General features: G+C 41.6%; 3 protein-coding genes across 7 annotated transcripts; 2 read left to right on the top strand and 1 right to left on the bottom strand.

Annotated features, from left to right (window-relative positions):
- Positions 1-35: 35 nt before the first annotated feature.
- ino80b (INO80 complex subunit B) lies at positions 36-3,312 on the bottom strand. 2 transcript variants are annotated; one of them, XM_008427931.2, is made up of 5 exons: positions 3,221-3,312; positions 1,849-2,047; positions 1,617-1,759; positions 1,079-1,251; positions 36-603 (listed from the first exon to the last, which is right to left on the bottom strand). In XM_008427931.2, the coding sequence occupies exons 1-5, from the start codon at positions 3,258-3,260 to the stop codon at positions 139-141; spliced, it is 1,020 nt and encodes a 339-aa protein (XP_008426153.1). In that variant the 5' UTR covers positions 3,261-3,312; the 3' UTR covers positions 36-138. The 2 variants fall into 2 exon arrangements, with proteins under 2 accessions (XP_008426153.1, XP_008426154.1); XM_008427932.2 differs by having other exon boundaries at positions 1,079-1,215.
- Positions 3,313-3,639: 327 nt separating this feature from the next.
- Positions 3,640-13,400, top strand: aadat (aminoadipate aminotransferase). 4 transcript variants are annotated; one of them, XR_001777282.1, is made up of 16 exons: positions 3,640-3,738; positions 3,831-3,927; positions 4,283-4,354; positions 4,664-4,832; positions 4,961-5,093; positions 5,504-5,578; positions 5,831-6,040; positions 6,148-6,213; positions 6,309-6,391; positions 7,332-7,428; positions 8,285-8,346; positions 8,443-8,507; positions 9,270-9,376; positions 10,643-10,744; positions 10,829-12,690; positions 12,771-13,400. XR_001777282.1 is itself a non-coding variant. In XM_008427933.2 (14 exons), exons 1-14 carry the CDS (start codon positions 3,708-3,710, stop codon positions 10,868-10,870), a joined length of 1,314 nt encoding a protein of 437 aa, XP_008426155.1. In that variant the 5' UTR covers positions 3,654-3,707; the 3' UTR covers positions 10,871-13,400. The 4 variants fall into 4 exon arrangements, 1 of the variants encoding a protein (XP_008426155.1); XR_001777281.1 differs by lacking the exon at positions 3,831-3,927 and having other exon boundaries at positions 3,654-3,738; positions 12,771-12,846; positions 12,919-13,400; XR_001777280.1 differs by lacking the exon at positions 3,831-3,927 and having other exon boundaries at positions 3,654-3,738.
- A 444-nt stretch (positions 13,401-13,844) lies between these two features.
- On the top strand, positions 13,845-21,573 carry mfap3l (microfibril associated protein 3 like). The gene is made up of 3 exons (XM_017308611.1): positions 13,845-14,359; positions 15,828-16,242; positions 19,788-21,573. The coding sequence occupies exons 2-3, from the start codon at positions 15,915-15,917 to the stop codon at positions 20,705-20,707; spliced, it is 1,248 nt and encodes a 415-aa protein (XP_017164100.1). The 5' UTR covers positions 13,845-14,359; positions 15,828-15,914; the 3' UTR covers positions 20,708-21,573.
- The last annotated feature ends 3,503 nt before the right edge of the window (positions 21,574-25,076 follow it).

Here is a 25,076-nt window from a genome sequence, read left to right as displayed (position 1 = left end):
ATGATGGTTAGAGACAAAAAGACCATGTTGAGAAGTCACGCCACACTGAAAATGAATTCATTTCTCAAAAAAGACAGTAAATTCAAAAAATATACCGTTCACATCAGGGTGTCCGATGTGAGGAACAAACATAATGGTTCACGCCGCGCTCTGCACAAGCTGCAGGTTCTTCCTGTAGCACTCCAGGCTGCAGAGAGGAACCCCAGTCTTAGAACAAGAGTACTTTTTGAAGTTGGTGCACCCCGTCACGCCACAGTTCACCGGAGCCACCGGCGGAGGCGGAGCGGGAGCCGGCACCGGCGTGGGGACGCCCGCGGGGAAGGAGATGGCGATTCCCTGTGCCGAGTCGCTGTAGCGAACCATGGGACACTGGTTCTGCTTGGACTTTCTCTCTTTGAGGCTTTTGATCTTGGCCTTGCTGGTTTTTGTCAGTCTCTCGATGGTCTGGTTCTTGTTCTCCTCGGCCTTCTTGGCCGCCTGCAGACGCCTCTTCCGGGCTCTCTCCTCCCGTTTCTGCATCATCTCGGCCGTCATCTCCTTCTCCTTGTAGCCCATGGGCAGCTCCAGCAGAGGCTGGCTCTGCTGCTTGTGCAGAAGGGCTTTCTGAAGAGGAACACCAAGAAATGGGTCATAATGAAAAGGCTGACTTCATGAATCAGAGGATGAGTTTATGGTGATTTACAAAAAATATCCAGAATTCTACAACCTTTGTACACATGGGGTACCACAAGGTTCATATTTAACATTGACATGCTACTACTAGCACAAGTTATAACAAGTAACAAGATAAGCTGTCATAGCATATCGTTAAAAAGGTCATGTTTTATGATTATTTACTGTAATGTTTTTATGGTGTAAAGCACTTTGAACTGTCTTGTTGCTGAAATGAGCCACACAAATAAACTTCACTAGTGTATCTTATCGCGATTTAAAGTGAAAATGTTAAAAGGAAAGTTGTAATTTGTTCCACCCACTTTCATCCAAACCTTAATGGCCCCAACTGTAAAATAAAATACACATATATATATACACACACATAAATATAAACACGTTCCATCGCCCCTGCTCTCCGTCTCACCTGTCTGGCGGTGAGCAGGGACTCGTCGACCTCTTTCTTCAACTCTCCGTTGTCATCGAGCTCGCCCTTCTCCAGAGCATCCAGCCACCGCTCCTCCTCGTCCACGGGCCCGCCCAGCATGGAGTCGGAGTCCATGTCTGGCAGAGGGGACGCAGCCATGTTACTGTCTTCATCTGACATCCGACGAAAAAGATTCAGAGAGAGAAGGCGGCCATTGTTACTACCTAACTGGCTTAGATAACACCAGTGTGTTTGTAAGCTACTTCCCTCAGGCAACGACTTAAAAGGTCGGTGGATCAGGAATTAGATGATCGTTTTCATTGATTGTAAGGCCTTATTTTATGGCAGTTTAACTTGAACTGATTGACACTATTACTGTCACTGACAGTATAAACCAAAGAAATACCTATAAACTGATTATCGCAACTTATCTGAGCTGTAAAACTTGTTTATTTCCTCAGCTAATGGGTTCTTCCTCAACATAGCAAAATGGACTTTTCCCCATTGATTCATGCGTTAGGCTTTTAATGTAACCTACCCAACCAAGCTCTGTACTGCTCCAAAGGTACAGAGGGCTCATCGTCATCATCGTCTTCGTCATCATCGTCCACGTCGTTATCGAGGATCATCAGCGGCGAGGGAGGACGAGCCACGCCAGGATGGACGGTGAAGGTGGGAACACTGGAACGGGACGCAATCCCAGTAAGTGATCATGTATCCAGATAAATAAACAGAGATGTTAACAGTAGGAACGTGAAGCTAGCTCTAACCTCTTGGTGCCCAGAGTCTGCCCCCCCAGTTTGATCTTCAGTCTGAACTGAGACGGCGGCCGAGGGACGGGGACCGGGATGGGGACAGGGATGGGCTGTGGCTCCGGGGCCTCGACAAAGCTGTGGTGTTTCTTCTTGTGCTTCTTGTGCTTTTTGTGCTTCCGCTTGTGGATGCTGTGCAGACCGGAGCTGCCTTCGCCTGCAGGGGAGAAGAGACAAACACAAAGATTCAAAAACATATTAAAACATTCATAATATTACTGAATTGAATCATAGGCCTGTCGCAATAAGCAGTGAATTAATTAATCACATGATAAATTTAAACAAGCTCAATCATTTCCATTTGCATGAATTAGCATTTTTCTCTTCTCTCTCTCCTTCTACCAAAAACTTTACAACAAAAGTCTTCAGTCTGGGTATTGGTCTCAACTACCCTTCGTTTTGAAAGACAAGTTTTGTTTAGAGACAAATTGATTTTATTTGTTGTTTATTTATTTAGGATATTTTTAAATATCTTCCAGCTCTAGTGTTAAATGTTCATTATAATTTAAAGTTTATAGATCTTTCAGAATGTGTACTTCCATTATTATGCCTTTATCATTATATTACTTGAAAATGAAAATTATACCAAAACAGGAATATTATGGTTTATCGCAATGACTTCTGGGACAATTCATCGTCCAGCAAAATTTGTTATCGTCACAGGTATGTCGAAACCCGATATCTTCGCCAACATGCAAATCCATACATGTTGAGGTAATTATATGCTTACATAAGGAAACAAATAACAAGTGGTGATTTAATATTTGCGTTAACCTAAGGACTTTGGTTTCATTTTTTCCTCATGTTTCAAATAAAAACAAATAGCGATAAACAGAAATAATAAAGACGGGCACCTAATTGTGCCATAATCTGCGGCTATAATATCGCTTCAAATTGTTAATATGTTTGATTGAAAATGTGTATAATAGAAGCTTTGTATTGCATGTATTTATCATATTGCGAACCCAATGTTGGAAACACTCCATCCTGCCATACGTATCAGTGACGTCACTGGAGTACAAGTTGAGGATTGGATGTTGGTTTCAGAAAACCGATACTTTTGAAGTTTTTCACTTTTCAAGCCTCTAATTGTATACTTCTATTATTTTGTATTTCAATTAAACCTATCATATTGACAAATAAATCAATATGAAACATTGTTTATTTTCAATGTTATTCTTGTTTTTATTCTACTATCTCATACAGTGATCAATTCTCCTTTGATGGTGTATTCCAAACACCATCAAACTACACACAGGACCAAGTGTACCAACTACAATATAACAGTATGATCGAGTTAAGTTTTAATGAATAAATAATCGCAACTTACCGAGAAACCTGGGGTGAATCATGTCTTTCCTTTTTCCCATTGGAACGACGGAAAGCAACGTCTGCAGCTCTACATGTCAACGCAGGTTTCACTGTTGTGCATAAAACTCTTTAAGAGCGATCGGTTTCCTACCGCAACAGAATACCTGCAATCATTGTTGAACCTTAACTGACACCAGCGGCTGTTCAGCACGACATTTGTTGTTGTTTGGGATTGTTATTAGGCACTGAAACGATACACAAATTAGCTGCTCAAGTTAAAGAAAACTGTTTTCCTCTATTTTCGGGGGAAAAAAGTATTTTAACAGAGCTGTTCTAAACTAAAAATATATATATATTTTTAACATCTACTGCAGCAGATTAGCAACGTTATGCTAAAATGAGCTAAGCTATCAACGCGGACGTATTTCTGGTCATTTCCGTTTCCTGTCAATGAAAACCGTACGCTGCTGCCCCCTAATGGACAAAACAAGTTTAGCTTTTGAGACATGACTGAAGCTCAACGTCGTTTCCAACCAGGTGAGGATTAACAGCCATCTTTACAGAATAGGTTGTAGTTTTTTGAAGCGGAAATGTGGCTCATAAATGTGTCGTTGGTATTTGTCTTCCAGCTCGGATAATGTAGCTCAGGTACACAGCCGCTGTCCACTGTAGGTATGCACGTTGAAGAAATACATTAACCAGAAACCACCGGGACACACTCTTAAGGCAAGTTATGTATAGCTGAGCGTGGCTGTAAAAACGACTTCGTATGCTATCTATATCTCTCGTAAACCAATGTGTAGCCAGGTTTCTAGTTTATAACCCAACACGGTTTATTTCCTTGATACGTTCCTTTAATGCGAGCTGTCTTTAATAAGTGTACAGAGTTGAAAGCATACTGAAAACAGAGCATGTTAAATAGTTTTTCTCTTTTCTCTTCAGTTCTACTGAGTGCGCAATGCACAACAACCCACGAAAAACAAAGCATACTGTTCTCTACGTTTATTGTGGAACCGGGAACTGAATATCTCATCTGCAGTGAAAAAATTTCTTATTTTTTCACGCTTTTGTAATTTCACAGGAACCATGAATTACGCTCGCTTTCTGACAGCAGTCAGTGGAGCCAGAAAACCCTCCCCGATAAGACTGCTGAGTGAGTTTCTTCTCCATCACAACACCTGACCAAACACCAGCTACTCTCACATGGAAGGATCCATGTTAGAAGCAATGGACTAAAACCAGACTATGCTGCTGTTTGATTGGGTCAAGGGGAACTCATTCATTCCATGATTACATACATCCAATCACCAATCAAATGTTATTTGGTTCTAAATTATGCAGCGTACCATACTGTGGTATGACAACAAATGAATGAATACCTGCCAGAGCACAGCTTCAGTACCAAGATCTTATAGTATGAGATGATGCGTCAGTGTCTTCTCTGTTTGTCTTCCTCCTGAAGCCGAGCTCCAGCAGCGGTCGCCTCCGTCCCTCATCTCTCTGGCCGGTGGCGCGCCAAACCCGAACACCTTCCCCTTCCAATCGGCGACCATCAAGGTCAAAAACGGCCAGACGGTCACCTTCGATGAGACCGCGATGAAGAGGGCCCTGCAGTACTCCGCTTCTAACGGGTGCACCACACTCTTCCGTCTCATATTTTACACTTGCACATGGTGTTGTACTGAACTTCGGTCTCCTACATCGTTCTCTGTTGAGCAGCGCGGACAAGTGACTAAAGTTAAGTTTCCACCTGTGTTAGAATCCCCGAGCTGCTGACGTGGATGAAGAACCTGCAGAAGGACCTGCACAATCCGCCAACCATCGGCTACAGCCAGGAGAAGGGGCAGATGGACATGTGTGTCACCACGGGGAGCCAGGAGGGGCTCTGCAAGGTAACGCTACATCCCACAGTCATGAAGAGAGTGGATTTAGATGTTTTTGGTCTTCTTGCTGTGGATAAATGTGGAAAGATAGACTAGATGTTGGGAAGACTTCTTTTGTATTTCCAGCATTTATTCTGTATTCAGTCTTCTAAATGTCCAATCTGTCCATCCTTACGAATCGAGAACTCTGGAAATTTGATAGTGAAAAAGTTTTGACATGAAATATTTCAGGGACGTTGAGGTTTATGTTTAGTCTCCTGCTTGCTTGCTTGTTTTTAGTTGTGTGACACGTTTAGAAGCTCTGAGAATATCTGAAATTCTGTTGTTTTGGCAACACAAAGCATCCAAGTCAAACACTGTAATGTTTTTGATCTGATGTTTGACTTTTATTTGTGTTTTTTTTTTTTTTTTTTTTTTAGATATTTGAGATGCTGGTTAACCCTGGAGACAACGTTCTCCTGGATGCGCCCACATATTCTGGCACGCTTGCAGCGGTGAGTCCTAAGCCTGTTACATTAAGCGATAAATCAATTAATCACATGATAAATTAAAATGAGCGCAGCAATTTCGATTTGACAACAATCGTGCTTGTGAAAAGCGCATGACCCTCAGTTTTTTATGCAGCCGTCACGGATTTGAGTCCCGACCCTTTGACCTTTGTTGTTATTGTGTCAGGCCTAGTGAGAACTTTTATCGGGTCGGGAAACATAAATTAACTCCAACCTTATGACCTTGTGTCTCTGTAGCTCCAGCCTCTTGGCTGTAACATCATCAACATTCCCAGCGATCAACACGGCATGATCCCCGAAGCCCTGAAGGAGGTTTTGTCTCGCTGGGACCCGTCAGAGGTGCGCGAGCCCAGCAGCACGGCTCCCAGAATCCTCTACACCATCCCAAACGGAGGGAACCCCACCGGCGCCTCCATGACGGCGGAGAGGAAGAGGGACATCTACAAGGTTTGTCCGCAGACACAAAGACTCCGGTGTGTGTCAGCGTTCATCTCGATCTTGTTCTCAGATTTATGAAAGCAGCCGGTGATGCTTCTGTTGCTGTTTCGCGACAGCTGGCCCAGCTCTATGACATCCTCATCATCGAGGACGACCCCTACTACTTCCTTCAGTTTGAAAAGGTTAGCTTGATTGTGTGTGTGTGTTTTTTTTGGCTGAAAATGAGTCGCAAATCGCTGAATGAAGCCGACTCGCCTCGTGTGTCTCCCTGCGGCAGCCGTGGGCTCCCACCTTTCTGTCCATGGATGTGGACGGCAGGATCATCAGGACCGACTCCTTCTCTAAGATCCTGTCATCAGGGTGAGCATCTGATTCTTTGTTGCATCGCTTCAGGTTTGTTGTTTGTGATTTGACTGATTGGTCTCAACAAAGTCTGGACCATACCTGCAAAATTTTCCTGCGAGACTGTTGTTGTTTGTATTTTTAGGAGGGAAAGTTCCTACACAGTCTGAGAAGTCTTAAGTATTGAAAATGTTTGATTTTCTAGGCTTTTATGTATCTTACATTTTTCAAAGGACAAAACTCTGATACATGCACTGATTTTTACATTGAGTAATACTATTTTAACATCCTTTATTTTTAATATGCAAAATTACATGATTATATAGCGTTTCTCACATTAATGTTTTGGTGTCTAGTCTACTGATGAATGCATGTTCAGAAATGAATAAAAGGCCATTTTTATATGTATGGTTTCTAGACAACATCAGGTTTTAATTGAACGTGTGGGTCTAAAACGTCAAACAAAGCCGCAAACCCATCATTTTTAGGAATTTAAAAACAAAAGCTCACATAGAGAGAATCTGTATTTAGCTTAATAAAACGCCATTGGTCATTCAACAAGTCCAGACATTATACAATTTGAAAAAAGAGATAATCTAAGTTATTCCAGGTGCCACAAAACAGTGAAATATCCCTTTAGCACACTGGAGGTCATTTTTGTCATTGTTTTGTTTCACTATTTAAGGAACCTCTTATCAGGTTTAGGATTTGATAACTGAATCTTTTTAGTAACCGTTGTCGGGAACAAACAGTGTCATGTCTTCACTATTCATTTACCCTCAGTTTATGGAAATCTCCCAGGTGAAACACAGCTTGTCCAAGCCAAGTGAATTCAGGTTGAGAAACTTGTTAGATTTAACAGAGTTAATCTTTCACTATAAGGCAGGAGCAGAGCTCCCCCTCTGCGTCATGTTGCTGCGCTTCATTGCTTTGCTCCGTCCTTTTTGTTTGCTTCCAGCCTGAGGATTGGTTTCGTCACGGGTCCCAAACCGCTGGTCGACCGGATCGTGCTGCACATCCAGGCCTCTACCATGCACACCAGCACCTTCACACAAGTGAGGGAAGCTTTAAAACTTCTTGTTTTTTTTGTTTGTTTTTTTAATACAACACTTCAGAAATCAATCCACAAAGAGAGAAGGGTCTGATTTATTGTCAACATCAACATTACAACAGTTTTCTCAACCTCAAAGAGGGGGATGGTGAACTTCTTAACACTGAATTGAAATATATTTTAGAGCACATTCGTCTCTGACTTTTAAAAAAAAATTTTGTAACCAGGAAGATTAAAAATATTTTTTAAAGGGGGACCTGACTAAGATGTTCAACAACCACTGGCGCTCGTAAGTGGGGGCCAAGCGGGGCCGTGGTCCCTTCTTAAAAAAATGTTGGCTACCTCACTGGCCCCTCCAGAGAAACATGTTAAGGTCATAGAACGGCATACATTGTAAAACCCAATAAATACACTAATAATCTATATTAATACATATATTTATATATATTTATGAAATAGGTTAAGTTTAATTATTCCTTTTTACTTTTTATTTTCCTTTAGCTGTATCCCCCTGAAAAATTGCTGGCCTGTTCTGGCCACTACAAAAATTGCACAGTTAAACACAAAAAACAAAACAACAAAAAAATAAATTAAATTTCCAAGCAATAAATGAAAAAGTTGCATGTTGAATTAGTTTCTTAGTTGTCTGAAAAGCAATGTGGGAAAACCTGTAAGTGGTCCTGCTCACCTCAAACCCAAAAAACACCGATAAGCTGAAACAAGCCTGTAAGAAAGGCTTGCAAATAGGATTGTATCATTACTTTGTTCCTAACTACGGCCTTGGAATAGAACAAATGATCTAAAGGTTCACTTTGCGGCGATCCCATCGTTTGAGCCAGATGTTTTTCCTCCCTTCTCAGCTCATGGTGTCTCAGTTGCTGCACAGCTGGGGACAAGATGGCTTCCTCCAGCACATAGACAGGTACCGTCTTCTCCCGTCTGGGACGCAGCTACATGCTGTTGTGCTGCACAAAAGTTAATAATATGGAAATCACTGCGGTTTCTTGTGCCCTCGCAGGGTAATTGAGTTCTACAGGACGCAGCGCGACGCCATGATAAACTCAGCTGACAAGTGGCTCAAAGGTCAGTGGACTCAGCATTGAGTGTTTGAAGCACAATTTTACATAATCATTAGTCATGTACATGTCTTTATTGTGGATTAGCAGATTCTGTTTTGTTTTTTTAATAATAATAATAATTTCCCTGCTAACAAACAAAAGCAATACGGTTAAGTCCAAAATTATCATTTTGCCTTGCCCTCAAGTTCCTGTTTATCAAAAAGGGACATGAAATGTTGTGTAACTCATCTTCAAAGAGTCATTGTGGATGTTGATGCTAAGATTTAAGATATAAAATGGGATTTAAATGACATTTACTGTTTAAAGATGACACAGGGTGGTGTTTTACTCTTACATTTCCTCCACTCACAAAACTTTGAATATATGCAAAATATTTAGGTTTGGTCTCAAGCGACCAGATCACCTTCTGTCCCCTTCATGGCTCGTGTGGAGCTCCTTCAAACGCAGCTCTTCCACAAAGAAAATATTTGTGGAGTACTTTTTTTTTTTTTTTTTTTAACAAAGTTTCTGCATTTTCCCCAACTTTTGGCACAAATTGCATCCCAGATGGTTCTGTGCAACCAGCCGTCCTGTTTCAACAACGTGCCCCGCCAAGAGTGGAGGAAATCTTGATGAATCACTGTTGACAGGAGATAAACAACCTGTCTTCAGTTGCAGTTTACTGCACAGATTTGTTGCAGTAAAATAAAAAAAGAGCATTAAATCATGAAGGCCACACACGTACAAATACACTCTCTCTTTTTTTTGTTTGTTTTTTTGTTTGCAGACTTGGCCGAGTGGCATGCCCCGTCAGCAGGCATGTTCCTGTGGATGAAGCTAAGGGGCGTCGCTGACACCCAGCAGCTCATTATGGAGAAAGCTTTGGAGAAAGAGGTCAGCACACACACCTGATTTGATTCCACCCAACCGCATTGGGAATCTGCTGCACTCTTAACATGCACACCGCAGATACCCTGGAGGTACCTGTGTATGTGAGACTGAGCTTCACGAGGGCTGTTGAAGGTTTTGTCTCTCAGTGGAGAGTAGGTTGGTTTATGTGAAGCAGCCACTCGGCACATTGTTTCCTCCCACACACGCACACGCACACACACACACAGAGTGTAAAACCCTTATGACGAGCAGCCGGCCGGCTTTGTTTAACCGTGAGTGGGCGCAGTCAGGCTTTTCCAAGGTCTCTGCACAGTGAGCCCTTCAACTCGCAATCCTGACTACATGAAGCCCTCACAGCGTCTGCAAGTAATTAGGTAATTAAATCAGGTGTGTGTTTATTTAATCAGGAACAATGCACAATAAATGCATTAACCTTATACTTGAAATTTTAAATTGAATTAGGTCGCAGCTAGTTTTCTGCTTTTCTCTCTGATGCGCTGCAGCTTTTTATAACCCAAAGAGCCGTTTTGCTCTCAGGACAGACAAATAAAACTTGTTTAGAGCCACAAATGTGACATCACTTTTTGAAAGAAAGAAAAGAAAACAACACTTTTTAGACAGACATCTACTTTTTGTTCATTTTTAAAGAACCCGTGTTTTATTTTGATATTTAGGATTTGAAATGAAGATAAACATAAAAGACAATGGATATGGTTTTTCTTTTTCTTAAAAAGAAAAAAAAAGCACATATATTCCAACCTAATTACTAGAAAATCAGATTTTAAAACACATTACTGGGAGCAATTTTCCAAAGAGTCCAACTTGTGGATTTTGAGGCAGGCCCCTGCCTTACAACAATAAGTTAATAACAATAAAATATACAATGAAGTACAAAATTATCTGTCTAGTTAAAACAGTGACGTCAATGCAGTGAATAAAATTTCAGATTGCAAGTTCTGTGATGGATTTGATATTTTGGAGGTTTTTTAGGGTGAGAAAAGCCAAATGATTGTTCATAAGAATATAAGACAGTTTGAAGGGTATACAATTGTTAAAATAAAACGCGGGCAGAAACACGGCGTTGGACATATTTGATCTTTATTGAGAATGCATCGTCATCATTTTGCGTAATTTGTTGGAGTCGTGAGAAGGCAGAGCATTCCAGAAAAAAGGGATGAAGGAAACTTAAAGCTTTAATAAACATTCCTGAGATTTCAGGGTCGTGTTTAGTCTGTTGCTGTTCTGATCGTCTCACAAACGCCCCTGAAGGTGCTGCTGGTTCCCGGAGGCGTGTTCATGATCAACAGCAGCGACCCCTGCCCCTACGTCAGAGCGGCCTTTTCCCTCTCCACGCCAGAGCAGATTGATGAGGTACGCAGACAAAGAAAGAGAAAAAAAAAAACACACGTGTGTTGGTAAAATCCTGATTGTCATCTCTCACATTTCTGTCCACAGGCTTTCAGAAGACTCTCTTTGCTCATCAAAGAGGCTTTGTGACCAGAGCTTCCATCTTTCGGGGGCACATGTGGGAATTTTTTTTATTTATTGTTTGGTGCAATTGTGAAAGTTTCTAATTACCTCACTTTGGATTGTAACCAAAGTCAAATTTAAAAGTTCTCACTGGCAGGGAAGGCAGGGAATAAGTTTTATATTGGTTATTATCAACTTCTTTAATATCTGCAGATTGTTTTTCTCTTCTTTGGTTCATTTGGGGTTTGTTTTGTTTTGTTTTGTTTTTGTTTTTTTTTGTCAGAGACAAACAGAACTTCAAAGTTTTTAGTGAGAAGTAGAATAATGTATCCATCACATGTTCACATGAACTGTGGGTGTGACGTGTTGGGTCATCATGTGGAAGCAGGTGAATGTAACCGACATGTCCAGTGGAAACTCATCAAACCCAACAAATGTTGACGCACAAAACCCTGCTGGACAAACACCTTAAGAGAAAGCTGCTATATAAATCAGTCTCAGTGTATTTCTTAAACGTGTGTCTCAGTTTTGGTTGATTTATAAGGGTTATTTTATTGATTTATTTTTTTAATAGGGCTTTTATAAAGAGATTGTAACTCAATGGTAGTCGATACCTCACTTTCACTTTGATGAATCAGTCACTGGATTTACTCTAAAAGCTACTTGGGACGTGTCAGATTTCCTCTATGTTAAGAAAACTTCAATCTGAAAATGTTACAGCCATCAAATTAAATATTCAGTGTTTTTCTTAGCAGTTTTTGATATTTTTTTTTCATTTTGCAGTGAAGATCATGGACTGCCATGATCCACAACAATGATCATTAGATAATTTAATATTCATACCTCTAGTGGGAAACCAAAACACCATGACGTTCTCCGAAACAGAAAAATTTCTTCTTAATGCCTCTGCCCCACCACAGCATATCTGACTTGACTTTCAATGGCTTGAAAATATTGCTCTCCGTGAGCGAGCCAAGTGGTTAAAAATAGGATCACCAGATAAGCCACCATTGTTAGACACGTCAACAACGCCGTAGCGTGAGCTGACACGTATTATAGTGCACACGTGACTTGGTAATAACATTTATTAACCCCAAGTAACACCGTACACACGCTGTCTGCACTGATGGCGTTTCACTTGCCTCAACGGGAAGCTGAAACTGACTGCAAGATCCATTTTTGTAACTACACCCAGTCCTGATGCAGCACAACACTGTGAACTCCACACCCCTGATCCCAATGCATGTGCTGTGTTCAACAGACGTGCATCAAACAGGACACGCATAGCTACAACGTGTGGCAAGTCGAATGTTACGCGTTTAGAGTCACGTAGCATTCAGATTTCAGAACACCAGCCTACACGTAAGGCGGGAAACGGCGTGACAGCAGCTGTAGAAACACCAATCAGTGGCTAGTTAGGTTTTGTAGATGTAGTTTACGATTCTGGGGCAGACTTTTCTGAATGCAGGGGTGTCAGTGACACCGCTCGAAGTAGACTCTTTGTGGACGAGTCACTTTTCGTACTCGTCCATCTTTCACTGGCGATCACATAACGGCCCCTGCCGAGAACAACAGGGTCCATCTGTTGCCTGCTCTCCTTCCCTCTGTACTGACTTCCTCCCCGCTGTGCTCAGATGTAGCTCTTTGTGTTCCAGCGTGACTGAGCTCTCTGAAGTGTTTGAGTACAGCGGGAGCTTTCATCTGTGAAGGATAATGGGGTCAGAAACGAAATGTCGCTTGTTGCAAACACCTGCAGGAGTGTGGACAAACTAAGCCTCCTTTGTCCTGAACGGATAGGTTCTGCTCGATACACCGAACAGTCGTACGAAAAGGATCATATGACGCTTGTAAGACAACATTACTTAAATGTTAAATTCAAAGGAAAGCTTTGGCTGTTTGCTGACTGACAGAGCGGTTGTACCTCCAGGTATCTTCCAGCCGAGTAGAGACGACAAAAGGTCAGAGCAGAGGAAAGCATGGAGAAAGAACGAATTCAACCTTCGGTAACCCTAAACTCGATCCAAACGCATGAAAAGACACAGCTGTTTTTAACACCGGCTTCTATTCATGACCAGAGCATTTTTTATCTCGGCTCCTGACCGCTCTCTTACGACTTGGTCCTCGGTTTCGACTCGTCACAGCTGCAAGGCTGTCTCTTGCCACGTCTGGGCTTACAATGTAACAACCTGGATTATATTGACTTAAATGCGCCTTATTTCCCTGCTGTCATTTCTGCAACTCGGACACACAGCGATCCACTTTCAGAGCCTTTTCATCATGCAGCCTTTCAGCTTGAGGGGTTTTTAACCACAGTCCATTTACCAGCTGCAGTTGCAGTAAGTCATGTTCATGCAGACATAGGCAGAACAGGGTGAGTGGTCCACCACAGGATTAAATACCCTTGTGTCAATACTGTTTTCTGTCTTTGTCCTCCATTTCCTTGGGCAACCCATACACTTAATTCATGTAGTGGCTATAATATGCATCCATCCAGTCTAAGATTGGGCCACAAGCCCTGGATGGAAACCCTGACATTAAACTTAAAAACAAATGAGTTTTTTAAATAAAAAATAAAAAAAAGCTTGACGTTTATTTCTCGCTACAACCGATGAATATAGTGTTGGAAAAGTTGTTCATCTGCCCTTCAGCGGTGCTGCTTTATGGAAGTAGCAGGTTGCGCCCATGAAAACAATTCCTCATGTTATAACACGGAGAAAATTTGTTTATGTTCGACAAAAAACACGTTGATAACCATCAAGTTGTTGGACTTGATTGTGAAACCAAAACGCTTTCCATTGACACGTTTGCTATTTTTACTGTTTTTTATAGGTGACATTCATACCAAATGTATATATTACTTCAGACTGTGCCTTTAAAATCTGATACTGAAAGGTTATTTTTCGTGTTCAATATATGTTCAATATCCAAGTATAAGTCTCTGTGGAACCCCATGGGGTATTTCCTCTATAAAACAGCCATGATCTCCACAAATAAACCAGTTAGTTAATGAATCAGCTGCATTTTCTAGTCCATAAAATGATGAAAGTAATTCTAAGCTACCAAAAAAAAGCCATTTCTTTCTTTGAAAGCTATACATGAGCTTTAATGTTTGATAAACAGTTTTATAAACGGTGTTGTAAGGGTTAATTTTTAGGTTTTAGTGGCTAAGAATTTGGGGCAATGGGTAAAATGGGATCCAGGTTGAATCCCAGAGGTAGCGGTAATCTGTATTTCAGTTTATTTTTCTTCTTCTTTCTGTTCTTATCCTGTTAAAGCGTGATTCTAAATGTTAGTACCCGGTAGCTGCAGTTCCCATCAGAGAAGCCAGTGCAACCAGAGTAGCCGGGGCGCTGCGCCCTCCCTCCCCCACTCACGGCTCACTGTTGCTGGTTCCACAGCAGTAGGCATCGGCAGGAAGGAGGATGGAGATCTCGGAGCAGGAATAGCTCCTCTTATACCATCTACTGGGAGGTTCTCAACCAAACACTGGGGCACAAATGGCACTCAGACCATGATGTAAGTATAAAAACCAAGGCGGTGCGGAAATTGTGGCTATTTTCGGGTGTTTTATCGGCGACCGTCGATGCCGAGTTGGCCGTTTGCTGATGACCGTTCGAGGTAACGCAACGACGCTATGCTGGTATTTAAATCCCAGTTTGATTAGGCAGCGACTACCATCTGCGACACTCGTCAATGTATATATATATATATATATATATATAAACACACACTGCACCTCTTCGGTGAGGATAGGAGCTACCGCTACCACCAGCTCGCTCTGATACGCTTCTCAAATGCTGCCATGATATATAACTGCTGTCCAGCACATAGCCGCATCCCACGCCCTGATGCTATTCTGTGTAGCAAAGCTGAAGTTGGATAATAATAATAAAAAATGTTTTAGAATATGTCATATTTATACGATGTACACATTTGCTTTCTGACCTGGTTGTTTCCTCACTCACACATAGCTAGCAACGAATGTGTTTGAACATAGCGACTCGGAAAATAGACGGCGCCCACACACTGCTCCGTTATGTGGCCGTGTGGCTTTGTTTTCATACGAAGGAAGCCAATTGCTAATGCTGGTACACAACAGGAAGACGCCACGTTTCTAGTGTTTATTAGGAACTATATTACAACTACAGATGTATACATCACGTATATTTTTGCTATATTAAGTTAGTTGCGGGTTTATGGAAATGTGTTTTGCTATGCTTCTGACTTTACTGTTAATAATTTTGTAATTTGTTGGTAAATTTATGCACAACAGGGGTTTTATTAAGGCAGAGACTATTTAAAGCAAAGTCAGTCTCATAACTGCGCTTAAACACGGACAGGAAATAGAAAACCTCAGGCTGTTGTGTAATCTCAACAGCAAAAACAACATATGTGTAAGTAAAGTGACTCTATGCCACTTCACTTAATTAAGATGGCTCCCTAGTTTTACTTTCAACAAAACGTATTTAAGCACATTCAAGCATAGAATCTGATTTGATCATGTGTCCAAGTTTGATTAAGTCTGGGGAAGAAAGGTTGGATGTAACATTCAAAAATGTAAATCCCTGAACCATTAATTAGTTTTTATTTGGATTATACTAGATGTTATTTGATGTGCCACGTCACCAGTTTAGCCTTATACATACAGAATGTGTATTTGATCAACATTTGTTTTTGTGCCAGCTCAAGTTGCTCAAGAAGAATGGAGAACAATAGTGACGAGTATATGCTTGATTAAATTTGATTCTTATGTTTGTTTGTTTTTTGGCTTTTTGACTAACAGTTGAACAAACCAGAATAGTTTTGCAAAATGTGACTAGTATTGCCTTTATGGTGACAATAATGGGGAGTTGCTTGTTTTGAAGTGACTTAAGTAATTTCTTAAATTAAAGTGGAAACATGTTTGTTTGGATATGTGCAAAAAACATAATCATGTTATTTTATGCTCTCTATTTAACACCTACCAATTACTTTTCCTTTACAGTGAGATGTTTCACATCACAGGGCTGAATACCAAACTGCCTTCCTCTATCAAGAGATAGCCAGCCGGCAGGATGGAGCCCCAGCAGGAATGACACGGTATCTTCCCCCTATGGGTGTCGCACAACAGTCGAAAAAAATGCACTGGACCAGCGGATCCGTCTTCGTAGCCCTGGCGTGTCTTATCGCCTGCCGCTCTGCCGGGGCGTTATCGGCGGACACGGATGGGAACCGTACAGAGAACAGCAACGTGACAGACGGCGGCGGCGGCTTCGTTCCAGTTGTGTTCACTAAAGTGAGCCAGATAATTGCCAGGGAGGGGAGCTGCGCGCTGATTGATTGCAACGTCACCGGAGAGCCGTTCCCCAGCGTCGAGTGGTTCAACTCCCACGGAGAGCGCCTGGACACGCAGATTAGTGGTGAGGAAGACTCCTCTCTCTTCAAAGCTTGTTCTTTGGTCAGCTTTTTTTTTTCTAAGCCTACTGTATGGTCTGAGACAAGCTGCAGTCAATATCATAATCAGAGGAAGAGTTCAGGAGTTGCAATCAAACATAAGACTTCAACTCTGGAAATTTTGCAGTGAAGTAAGAGCAGCATTTCAGATCCTTGAATGACGTGGAAGCTGGTTTTTGTAGTTTTTGTAGCTCCATACAAGTGTAGAGAGGAAAAATAAATAAAATATTTACATTTCAAGACTTTATTGCTAATTACAGTTTATATAAGAAGATAGAACTGGGTGACGTGGCTTAAAAATATTGTCAGTTAAAACCAATTTTCGATTTTAATCAAATTTTTCCCCAGATAGGAAGAACTTACAAGTGACAGAAAATATCTTAAAAACATGCTTTCATTTCAGTCATTTGTGAGTTGACCTAAATTCTAAGTTTAGGTAAATAAACTGAATCCTATGTTACTGTTGGTAAATTTGGAGCAAACGTCTGTGTAGATACTTCTAAAAATTACAGCTTGAAGACGCAAACTTTCTTTAGAGGGTCTAGAGGTAAATAAATAATCAGTTTCCTGTCAGGCAGCTCTGAGTGGATCAGGGTTGTCCAAACACAGCAGCACACGCACACACACGCACACAGAAGGTCAGAGGTCGTACAGGCTGTAGCGTGGGCACCTATGGAAAAATACAGCTGGATATGCTGACTGGGACAAAGTTATTCATGTAAAGTGGGGATTTTTCTCTTACTTCCTCCATCATTTGGCACATTTCCATCTTTATTGGATACAAACAAATAAAACCGTTCCTAATTCATTCATGAAAGACTTTCTTTTATTTGAGAGAGAGAATTTTTTTCAGCATGAGAGGACGAGTGTCTTTATGTCAGTGCCTTTCCTGCGCCAACCTGTTGTAACCTGCCATGAAGTAGGAGGCTGAGTCATTGTTATTATTAATGTTTTTGACCCAAAAACCCCCGCAGCTGTACGCTCAGAACTTCCTCCAAAAAAAAAGAAAAAAAGGCTTCACTTCCCCTGCTCTTATCCCAGATTGTTTCTGGATGAGATTCTCTTGATTAGTGCTGCTTGGGTTGTTCCTGCAATCGTGCGTTATTTTCCCTACAATCATTCTAGAAGCACTTGGCAAAACATCAGTGGTTTCACGCGAGTCAACTGCTGGGATAAAATTAGAAATCTGCTTTCTTTTTTTGCCTGAAAAGGCGGATGGGTGGGAAAGCAGAGTTATCCAGCTGCATTTCCTGAAAACTCATTCATCTCTTCCTGAGGACAGCAGTCTGCTCAGGTTATTTGTGGACGGGTCTTAAAGGAGTCCTCTGTGATATTTCTCCAACTCTATTCCCACGCTGCTTGGTACTGAGGAGAGGACGAGGAGTTGTTGATGCAGAATCTTAAAAATGTATCGCGTGGGATGAAATCTGCCCACAAAGTCGACTTTCATTCAAAGCCAGATCGGAATTAAGATGGCGGACACGAAATCCCCCCGACAGAGACGGACAGACAATATTGAAGGAGTGGAAGTCAGACGGAAACGCGGTTGTGCCGAGCAGAAGACGGTTCGCTTTGCACAGCTGTTGGATTAAACTAAAATCTCCCTCAATAAACAGCTTAAGAAATGAACAGTGGGCTCTGCTTGGTTAAGGGAACTTCTTTCTACATTTGGTTGTAGCTTTAACATCTAACAGAGCGGTATTGATCAACTCTGCAGTAGAAAACACTGATCTGGAGCTGTTCCTTTGAACTGCTCAGCGGCTCAACAGTTCACATTCTGGTTATCAGTGAAAACGAGCAGCTCATTGATTTGACAAGCAGCAATCCAGAACTAAAGCAAACAGGCAGCGCTCTGCAGGTCCAGTATGGTTCGGTCTTTTCAAATACTCGTTTGAGCAGCTGGTCTGGTGGAGTGACTGCAGCTGGCTGCTTGTCGCTGCATGCACCTTCACAAAACCACGTGTAATTAAACGCAGGCCTTCTCTCCAAATGAGAGACAGAAAGATCACATGTATAAACACGAACTTCAACATATTTTATCTGGATTTTATGTAGTTAAATATGGAGCTTCAGTTTTTTTTCCTTTGACAAAAATAGGACAGGTACAGTGTACAAGTTTGCATTTTATTGTAAAACTGTTTTGAACTCCACAAATCATTTTAAAAATATTCTTTACTTTGTGTGAGGTTTGCAGTTGTAATTTTCCACAAATGTATAAAAAGTATAACAGGGAAACGGCAAAGCGCTGTTTCCCCTGAATAGTCTGATGCGGATTGCATAGTGCCCAGTGTTACCGGGTGAAACGTATTGATGTGTTTAAATATTGAAAGCGTTGCAGGCCTCTGAGGATGCAAACAATTAATTAACTTTCGATCAATTGTTAATTAATTGTTTATTAGATAAAATGAGTTCCAATAATGAATAACGTCCGCTTAGAGCTTCCGTTAGTGTTGTGGTTTATCCGCCATCCAGCAGAGGGCGCCGTTGGTCATCCTTAGGCTTAGCCCGTTGATACAGGAAGAAAGATGGCGGGGCCATACCAGAATTGGAAAGTGAAACTGTCAAACACAGTCCGGTTTGGGATGTAAAATGGACTTTACGCAGTTCTGTTTTGAAATATAAACACTCGATACGTTTCTTAAGTTTCATCATGACAGCGCTCATTTAGCCTAGCTGAAAGGCGAAACAGCGTCAGCCTCTCATTCAGAAATTACTGAATGAGAAGTTCAGTCAATGTTAAGGTGAGGATGTGTTAAAAAAACAGAACAATTGTAACATGACCGGAAAAAAAAAAAAACATAAGTAAGGTTGATTTTGAGGGCAGTTGTGAGTCAATGCAGCTTGTGGAGTCAAGTTTTAACTTTCCTTCAAGAGAAAATACAGACAGTACTTCTGTATGAACATCTCTTTGCTGATGGGGGATTGAGTGTTTCATTAAGTAAAAGATGAAAAGAATAAAATATTTTCTATTCAGCATCCTATGAGGAACCTTTTCTGTTGTATCTTAAATTTGCTGCAATTTTCAGTCTATCAGTCAGTATTTTATAGAGCTGACAATTAAGTAACATTTAATTATCTTTTTTGTTTTTAATTTAACATAATGTGAAAAAGTTAGATTTTTCTTGTTATGGAAGAACTTTTGACTCCCTTGACACAAAAGAAAATGGCCACTTTCAATTAATTGTTTGACTATCAATAAGATCAGTCAACTTTAGATAACTCATTAACTGATACCTTTTATCTGATAACAAATGATTATGTCCCAGTTATTTAACACATAGAGGTTAAATAAGTATTTTTTTGAACTTTTATGAACTATGCCAGTAGAAGCTGTAAGTTCCTAATGAAAACAAGTCAACAGCAGAACAGAAAGAGGCAGAAGGATTGAGAGGATTTAAACTTTGACCACAGAGTTGGTGACTTTATCAGGATTCTGCCTCAGACAAATGAAACATGAACTGAAACCCAGAGAAACTCCATCATGGTCCTGTGTGTGTGTGTGTGTCTACAGGAGGGAAGTGGTGGCTGCTGGACAACGGCGTCCTCAACATCACCAGCATTGAGTTCTCAGACCGAGGCAAGTACACGTGCATGGCCACCAACGTCCATGGCACCGCCAACGGCACGGTGACCCTGCGCGTGGTCTTCATCAACGGCGACATGGGCGTGTACTACATGGTGGTGTGTCTGGTCACCTTCACCATCATCATGATCCTGAACGTCACGCGCCTCTGCATGATGAGCAGCCACCTGAAGAAGACGGAGAAGGCCATCAACGAGTTTTTCCGCACCGAGGGCGCCGAGAAACTGCAGAAGGCCTTCGAGATCGCCAAGCGGATCCCCATCATCACCTCGGCCAAGACGCTGGAGCTGGCCAAGGTCACCCAGTTCAAGACCATGGAGTTCGCCCGCTACATCGAGGAGCTGGCCCGCAGCATCCCACTGCCGCCGCTCATCATGAACTGCCGCACCTTCATGGAGGAGATCCTGGAGGTGGTGGGAGTGGAGGAGATGAGGCACACCTTCGTCCGGCATGCCCCCGAGTGGCGGCGCGACGCACACGGCTGGATCCCATCCATCGCCGTGCGGGACGTCTTCACCATCCTGCAGGTGAGGGAGAGAGAGCGCAGCGAGTCGCCAGCCGCCGACTCGGACAACTCGTCCGTTCACGAGCAGCCGCAGCAGATTGCCATCCAGGCGTCCGTGCACCCTCCGCTCGACGACGGGGACTGCTGTGGCGTGTACGAGGCGTCGCCGCCGTCTCCGTCTCCTTCTCCCTCTCCCTCTCCCTCGCCGTCCCCACCGTCGTCCCCTCTGCCTCTGGAGGAGCAACAGGTGGCGCAAGAAGAGGAGATCGGCAGCCAGGCAGCGGCCGAACAGATAATCAGCAAGACCCTTCCCTGCCAGGTGTTTTACGAAAGCCATGTTTGATTGGACAACAAGGGGCGCGCTGACATCCTGCTATGCATCTCGCACTGTATGAAACAATCACCTGTTTATTCATCTCTATCTCTGAAGTTCCTGAGACATTTCATCCAATCAGAGGCTTTTTAAACACTCTTCACTCTGGATTTTCATGCTTGAATGTACGTGAGAGGAGGTAGTAATGTTAATAATGTAATAAACAGAGGATTGTATGAGGAGCTATCTTGTTATTTAAAGAGGAGACAGGGGGATTTGCTTCAGTTTGTAGTTTCTTACAATGTTCAGATTTTTAATTTTCCTCACCCACTTCCAGACGTTATCACGGCGCCCTGCTTAACTATGGCTGCATGCTGGACTGATGAAGCTTAAAGGGCAGTCTGACTGGAATGTGCTTTCAGGCCAGGTGGACCTGTGAATATACAGTGTCCCGATTAAAGACGCACCTCTGGCTGGAGTTTGTTTTCTTTAAGATAATTTTAATTATAGAGTATTATATTATTCCTGACTGTGCTGTGGTCTGATTCCTCCAGTCTATCTAGTTTAGGCAGTTGGACTTTAAACTCTCCTCATTCAGTGTTTTTGGTTTATAATCTGCCTCCCTGTCTGATCTTAGCATTGTCTTTCATCTGCAGAGGCTTTGCTGTAAACTTGCATGTTAAAGTGGACAGTTGAGATGTCCGACAACTTGTTCTGGGACTCCTCGTGTTTTCTTCCTTTGCTTGGGCTGAAAGCTCCAGTCTGTGGCCGAGACGAGCTGCACGCTGTTCTGCTTTTACGGTGCTCTACTGATGCCTCTCTTTTTTCTTCTTTTGTAGTGGAATAAAATAAGAGTGCTGTGCTTTAAGATAAAATAAAAAAGCAAGGCTGTGTGAGTGGTTACTTTTTATTATTATTAATGATGCTTGTGCTACCCATAGGGTTGAAAAATTGTTTTGAAGAAATGCTTTCTGTTTATATTATTGAGTTACACTTTGCTGTTATATGCAATGACTACATCGTCATCCATACATGCTAATCTATTAGCATGTATCGATGTATTCCTCCGCCTCATTGGCTACTGGAGAGGGGTACCAATTACAACTATACAGTAGTAATAGTTTATTATTGCTATTAGTAACATTTTAATGGTACCAACCTCCCTACAACTCTGCAGGGAATTAGCAAGGTGTCTACGCTTACCTTAAAAAGTCTTCATGTATCTAAGACTTTAAAATATCTAAATTCATTAGAACAACAGTAAATTGGCTTTTATTATGTTTATCTCAGGTCTTAAATTTGGTGGTTGCATAACTATGTAATCTATGTAGTTTATTTTTCTATTCTCACGAGATTTTCTGTTTGGCAAACTTTTGAGTCGCGCGCAGGCTCCTTCATTGTGGTTCGAGGCAGTTGAGGCTACCGCTAACTAGCAGCTAACATACCCTTGTTAGCTAGCTAGCTTTCTGCTTCTGTTATGGGTAAGTGTAAATTTGTGGCCTTTTTCCTGGACCATGTTCGTCTTTGTCACTGGTTCACTGCTGTTGCCAACCCTGTAGTGCTTATTAACCAAAATCAGAGACATCTGCAGGCTGTGCTGGTGCTCCGTTTGGACAGTCTTAGTTGATCAGGAATTAGTATTTAATTGAAATCACAACTCATTTAATTTCTGCTCATTTCAAGCTGTTTGTGGGCACATGAAGTTCTAAAACGGGGTTAATAGTTCATAATATTGGGACATTGTCGTTAGTTAACATATTGAATTCTTTAAAAATTGTTTCTCAAAATCGAACATAATATATGAAATCAAAATATGTGAATCTCCCCCAGCTTCTCCAATTAAGGTACGATGTGTAAAATGTTAGGAACAGTTTTAGAAAGTTTTGTCAATTAAATCAAATGTATACACCTAAACTGTTTAGATATTTACAAGAACTGACCAATGCCAGTTGATTTTTTCCCTCCAAAATATTTTGAATTCTGTGGCCCTGGAGTACTTGGCACATGCTCCATAGAAACATGCCTGTTTTGGGGGGTTATGGTGACCATTTGCACAAAGTCAAAGTTGCTACAAAGTCAGATCAGATAAAGTAGAAATTAATTGAAACTAATCTTCTAATGTCCCTATTGGCAACACATCTGCAAGCAATATGAAAACTAGAAAATTAAGATTTAATGTTTATTAGTTCCTTAGGGACATTTTGATGAATGTAATGTAGTTGTGTACATTAAAATTTTTGTGAAATTGTTTTGGTTTATTTACATGACGTTGTATAACCAAATTGTTCAACACTGTAAGAAATCTTATTGGTAAATTGCAGATGTATGGGGCCTCTCTGTAAATGTAATAAGCTAGCCATAGCACATTAGCATCCAAACAGCAGCTCTCACCAGATGGCTGGTTATGAACTGAGAAACTGAGATGGCAAGACTGAACATGAAGATTGTAGTTCTGGACTGATGAAGTATTGCTGTCCATTGATCCAAATTGACTCCTGAATTACGAGAAAAAGCCCCCAAATTCTGAAAACGAAAAAAATAAATTCTCCATAATAGACTTTATTGGTTTGAAGAAATTTTATGTATACATAATTAAGCTACAATGAAGTAGGCTTCTATTTATGTGTAGCAATGACGTGAAATAAAAACTACTTATTCTAATAGAGCCATAGTCCCAGCTTTGACCTGGAAAAGGGTTTATGGAGAGAGTTATAAAATTTTCCAGAGGTGTGACTATTTTTGAGCCTAGTTGTATGTATGCTTCTTATTTATCTATCTTAGTAGATATATTTCCATTAAGATGTAAAGATTTGTAAATGTGGCATTTTTCAAGCAGCAGATTAAATTAGTTCAGTTTCAATGTATGACATCAACAGTGATGACATCTCTGTTATACGAGAAAGGAACCTCTCTCTTGAATGTAACACACACACAGTTTTTTTCTGACCTGTTCCACTTTACTATCGCGACAGATCACTCTTCAGAGCACGTTCGGAACGAGCGAGATATCTATTCCAGATATTCCACGCCTTTCAGAGAAGCAAGAATTTGCCATAATATAGACATGAAGCAACAACAGATTGCTTGTGAACATGAAGCTTTTCCAGCTGAGCTTTCATGGGTCAACATCCAAGTTGACAACGACGCTATCATTTTCCCTTCTGAAGATGACAGCCCCACTAAGTCGGAAGGTGAATCAGCAGAGATCCAGGGGGAATCAAGTCCTTCTGCCGACTTTGAGAGTCCAACATTATTGGAGGTCGAGCAGGAAATGACTCCCTCTGCTGGCTTCGAGCCTCTCAACCCAGTTGAAAACCAACAAACTTGTCAACCATCAACAGTTACCTGTCCCAACCCTGTTTTCACTGGAGTTGCAAAGGCAAGAAGACAAAAGAAATGTAACGATGTGGCCTTCCACTCCCAATACCATGAGCGGAAGCTCAAAGCATTTCAAGGCCACTGGCAATCCTCAGTCTTCTCATCCCTTGTACAAGAATGATAGGAGTGAAGAGGCTAGCCAATACGTCAATGATCTTACAAAGCAGGTAGATTATCTTAAAAAAAAACTGCAGAGTAAAATTTTTGATCTCCATGAGGAAAGAGAACGACGGATTGTATATCAAGTTGAAGTCAAATCCCAGCAGGAAGAGATTCAAAAACTGCAAAAAATGTTAGAGAAAAAACGTTGCATGAAAGTCAAACGTGAACATGAAAGAAACGTGCCAGAGTTTACAGATTTATCAAGGATATCTAGCTTTTATAAGCTACGGTTGACAAGGACATTCTTAATGAGCTTGAATACTTCCAAGAGGGAGGCTGAAAAATATGTGTCCCGCAATGAAGCTCTGATCAAATCTTTGGTTGAAGAATACAGAGTGAGGAGCAGCTCAAAGGTCACAGCGAACAAACTTCCAAATTCAAGGAACAAGAGGAAACGGTGAAATTTCTGCAGGGTCAGGTTGCAGACCTGAAGTTGGAGTTGAAATTTGTTCTGGAAAATAACCACCCTAGAGTGGTTATTTTCCAGAAAATAACCACTCTAGGGTGGTTATTTCTCCCTACCTTCTGTTTGCAGAAGGTAGGGAGCCTTCTGCAAACAGAAGGCTCCCTACCAACAGAGCAAAGACAGACCTTCATGCCATCAGGGGTCTCCATGCATAGCCTGGATAAACATTTATGTCAACCCATGCCTAGATTGCAAACAGAAGACTCCCTAGAAACAGGAGTCCATGCAAAGACAGACCTCCAATCAATCAGGGATCTCCATGCATAGGATGGTTTGGCCTTTACGCCAACCCAAAACCTGGGTGCAAACAGAAGGATCCCTAGAAACAGAGGAGTCCATGCTAAGACAGACCTTCAATCAACCAACCATGGAGGTCCAAAGAAAGACAGACCT

This window comes from Poecilia reticulata, linkage group LG14, assembly GCF_000633615.1.
Source record: "Poecilia reticulata strain Guanapo linkage group LG14, Guppy_female_1.0+MT, whole genome shotgun sequence".
In the NCBI taxonomy this organism is placed as follows: domain Eukaryota; kingdom Metazoa; phylum Chordata; class Actinopteri; order Cyprinodontiformes; family Poeciliidae; genus Poecilia; species Poecilia reticulata.
This window is presented reverse-complemented; position numbering and strand designations above follow the sequence as displayed.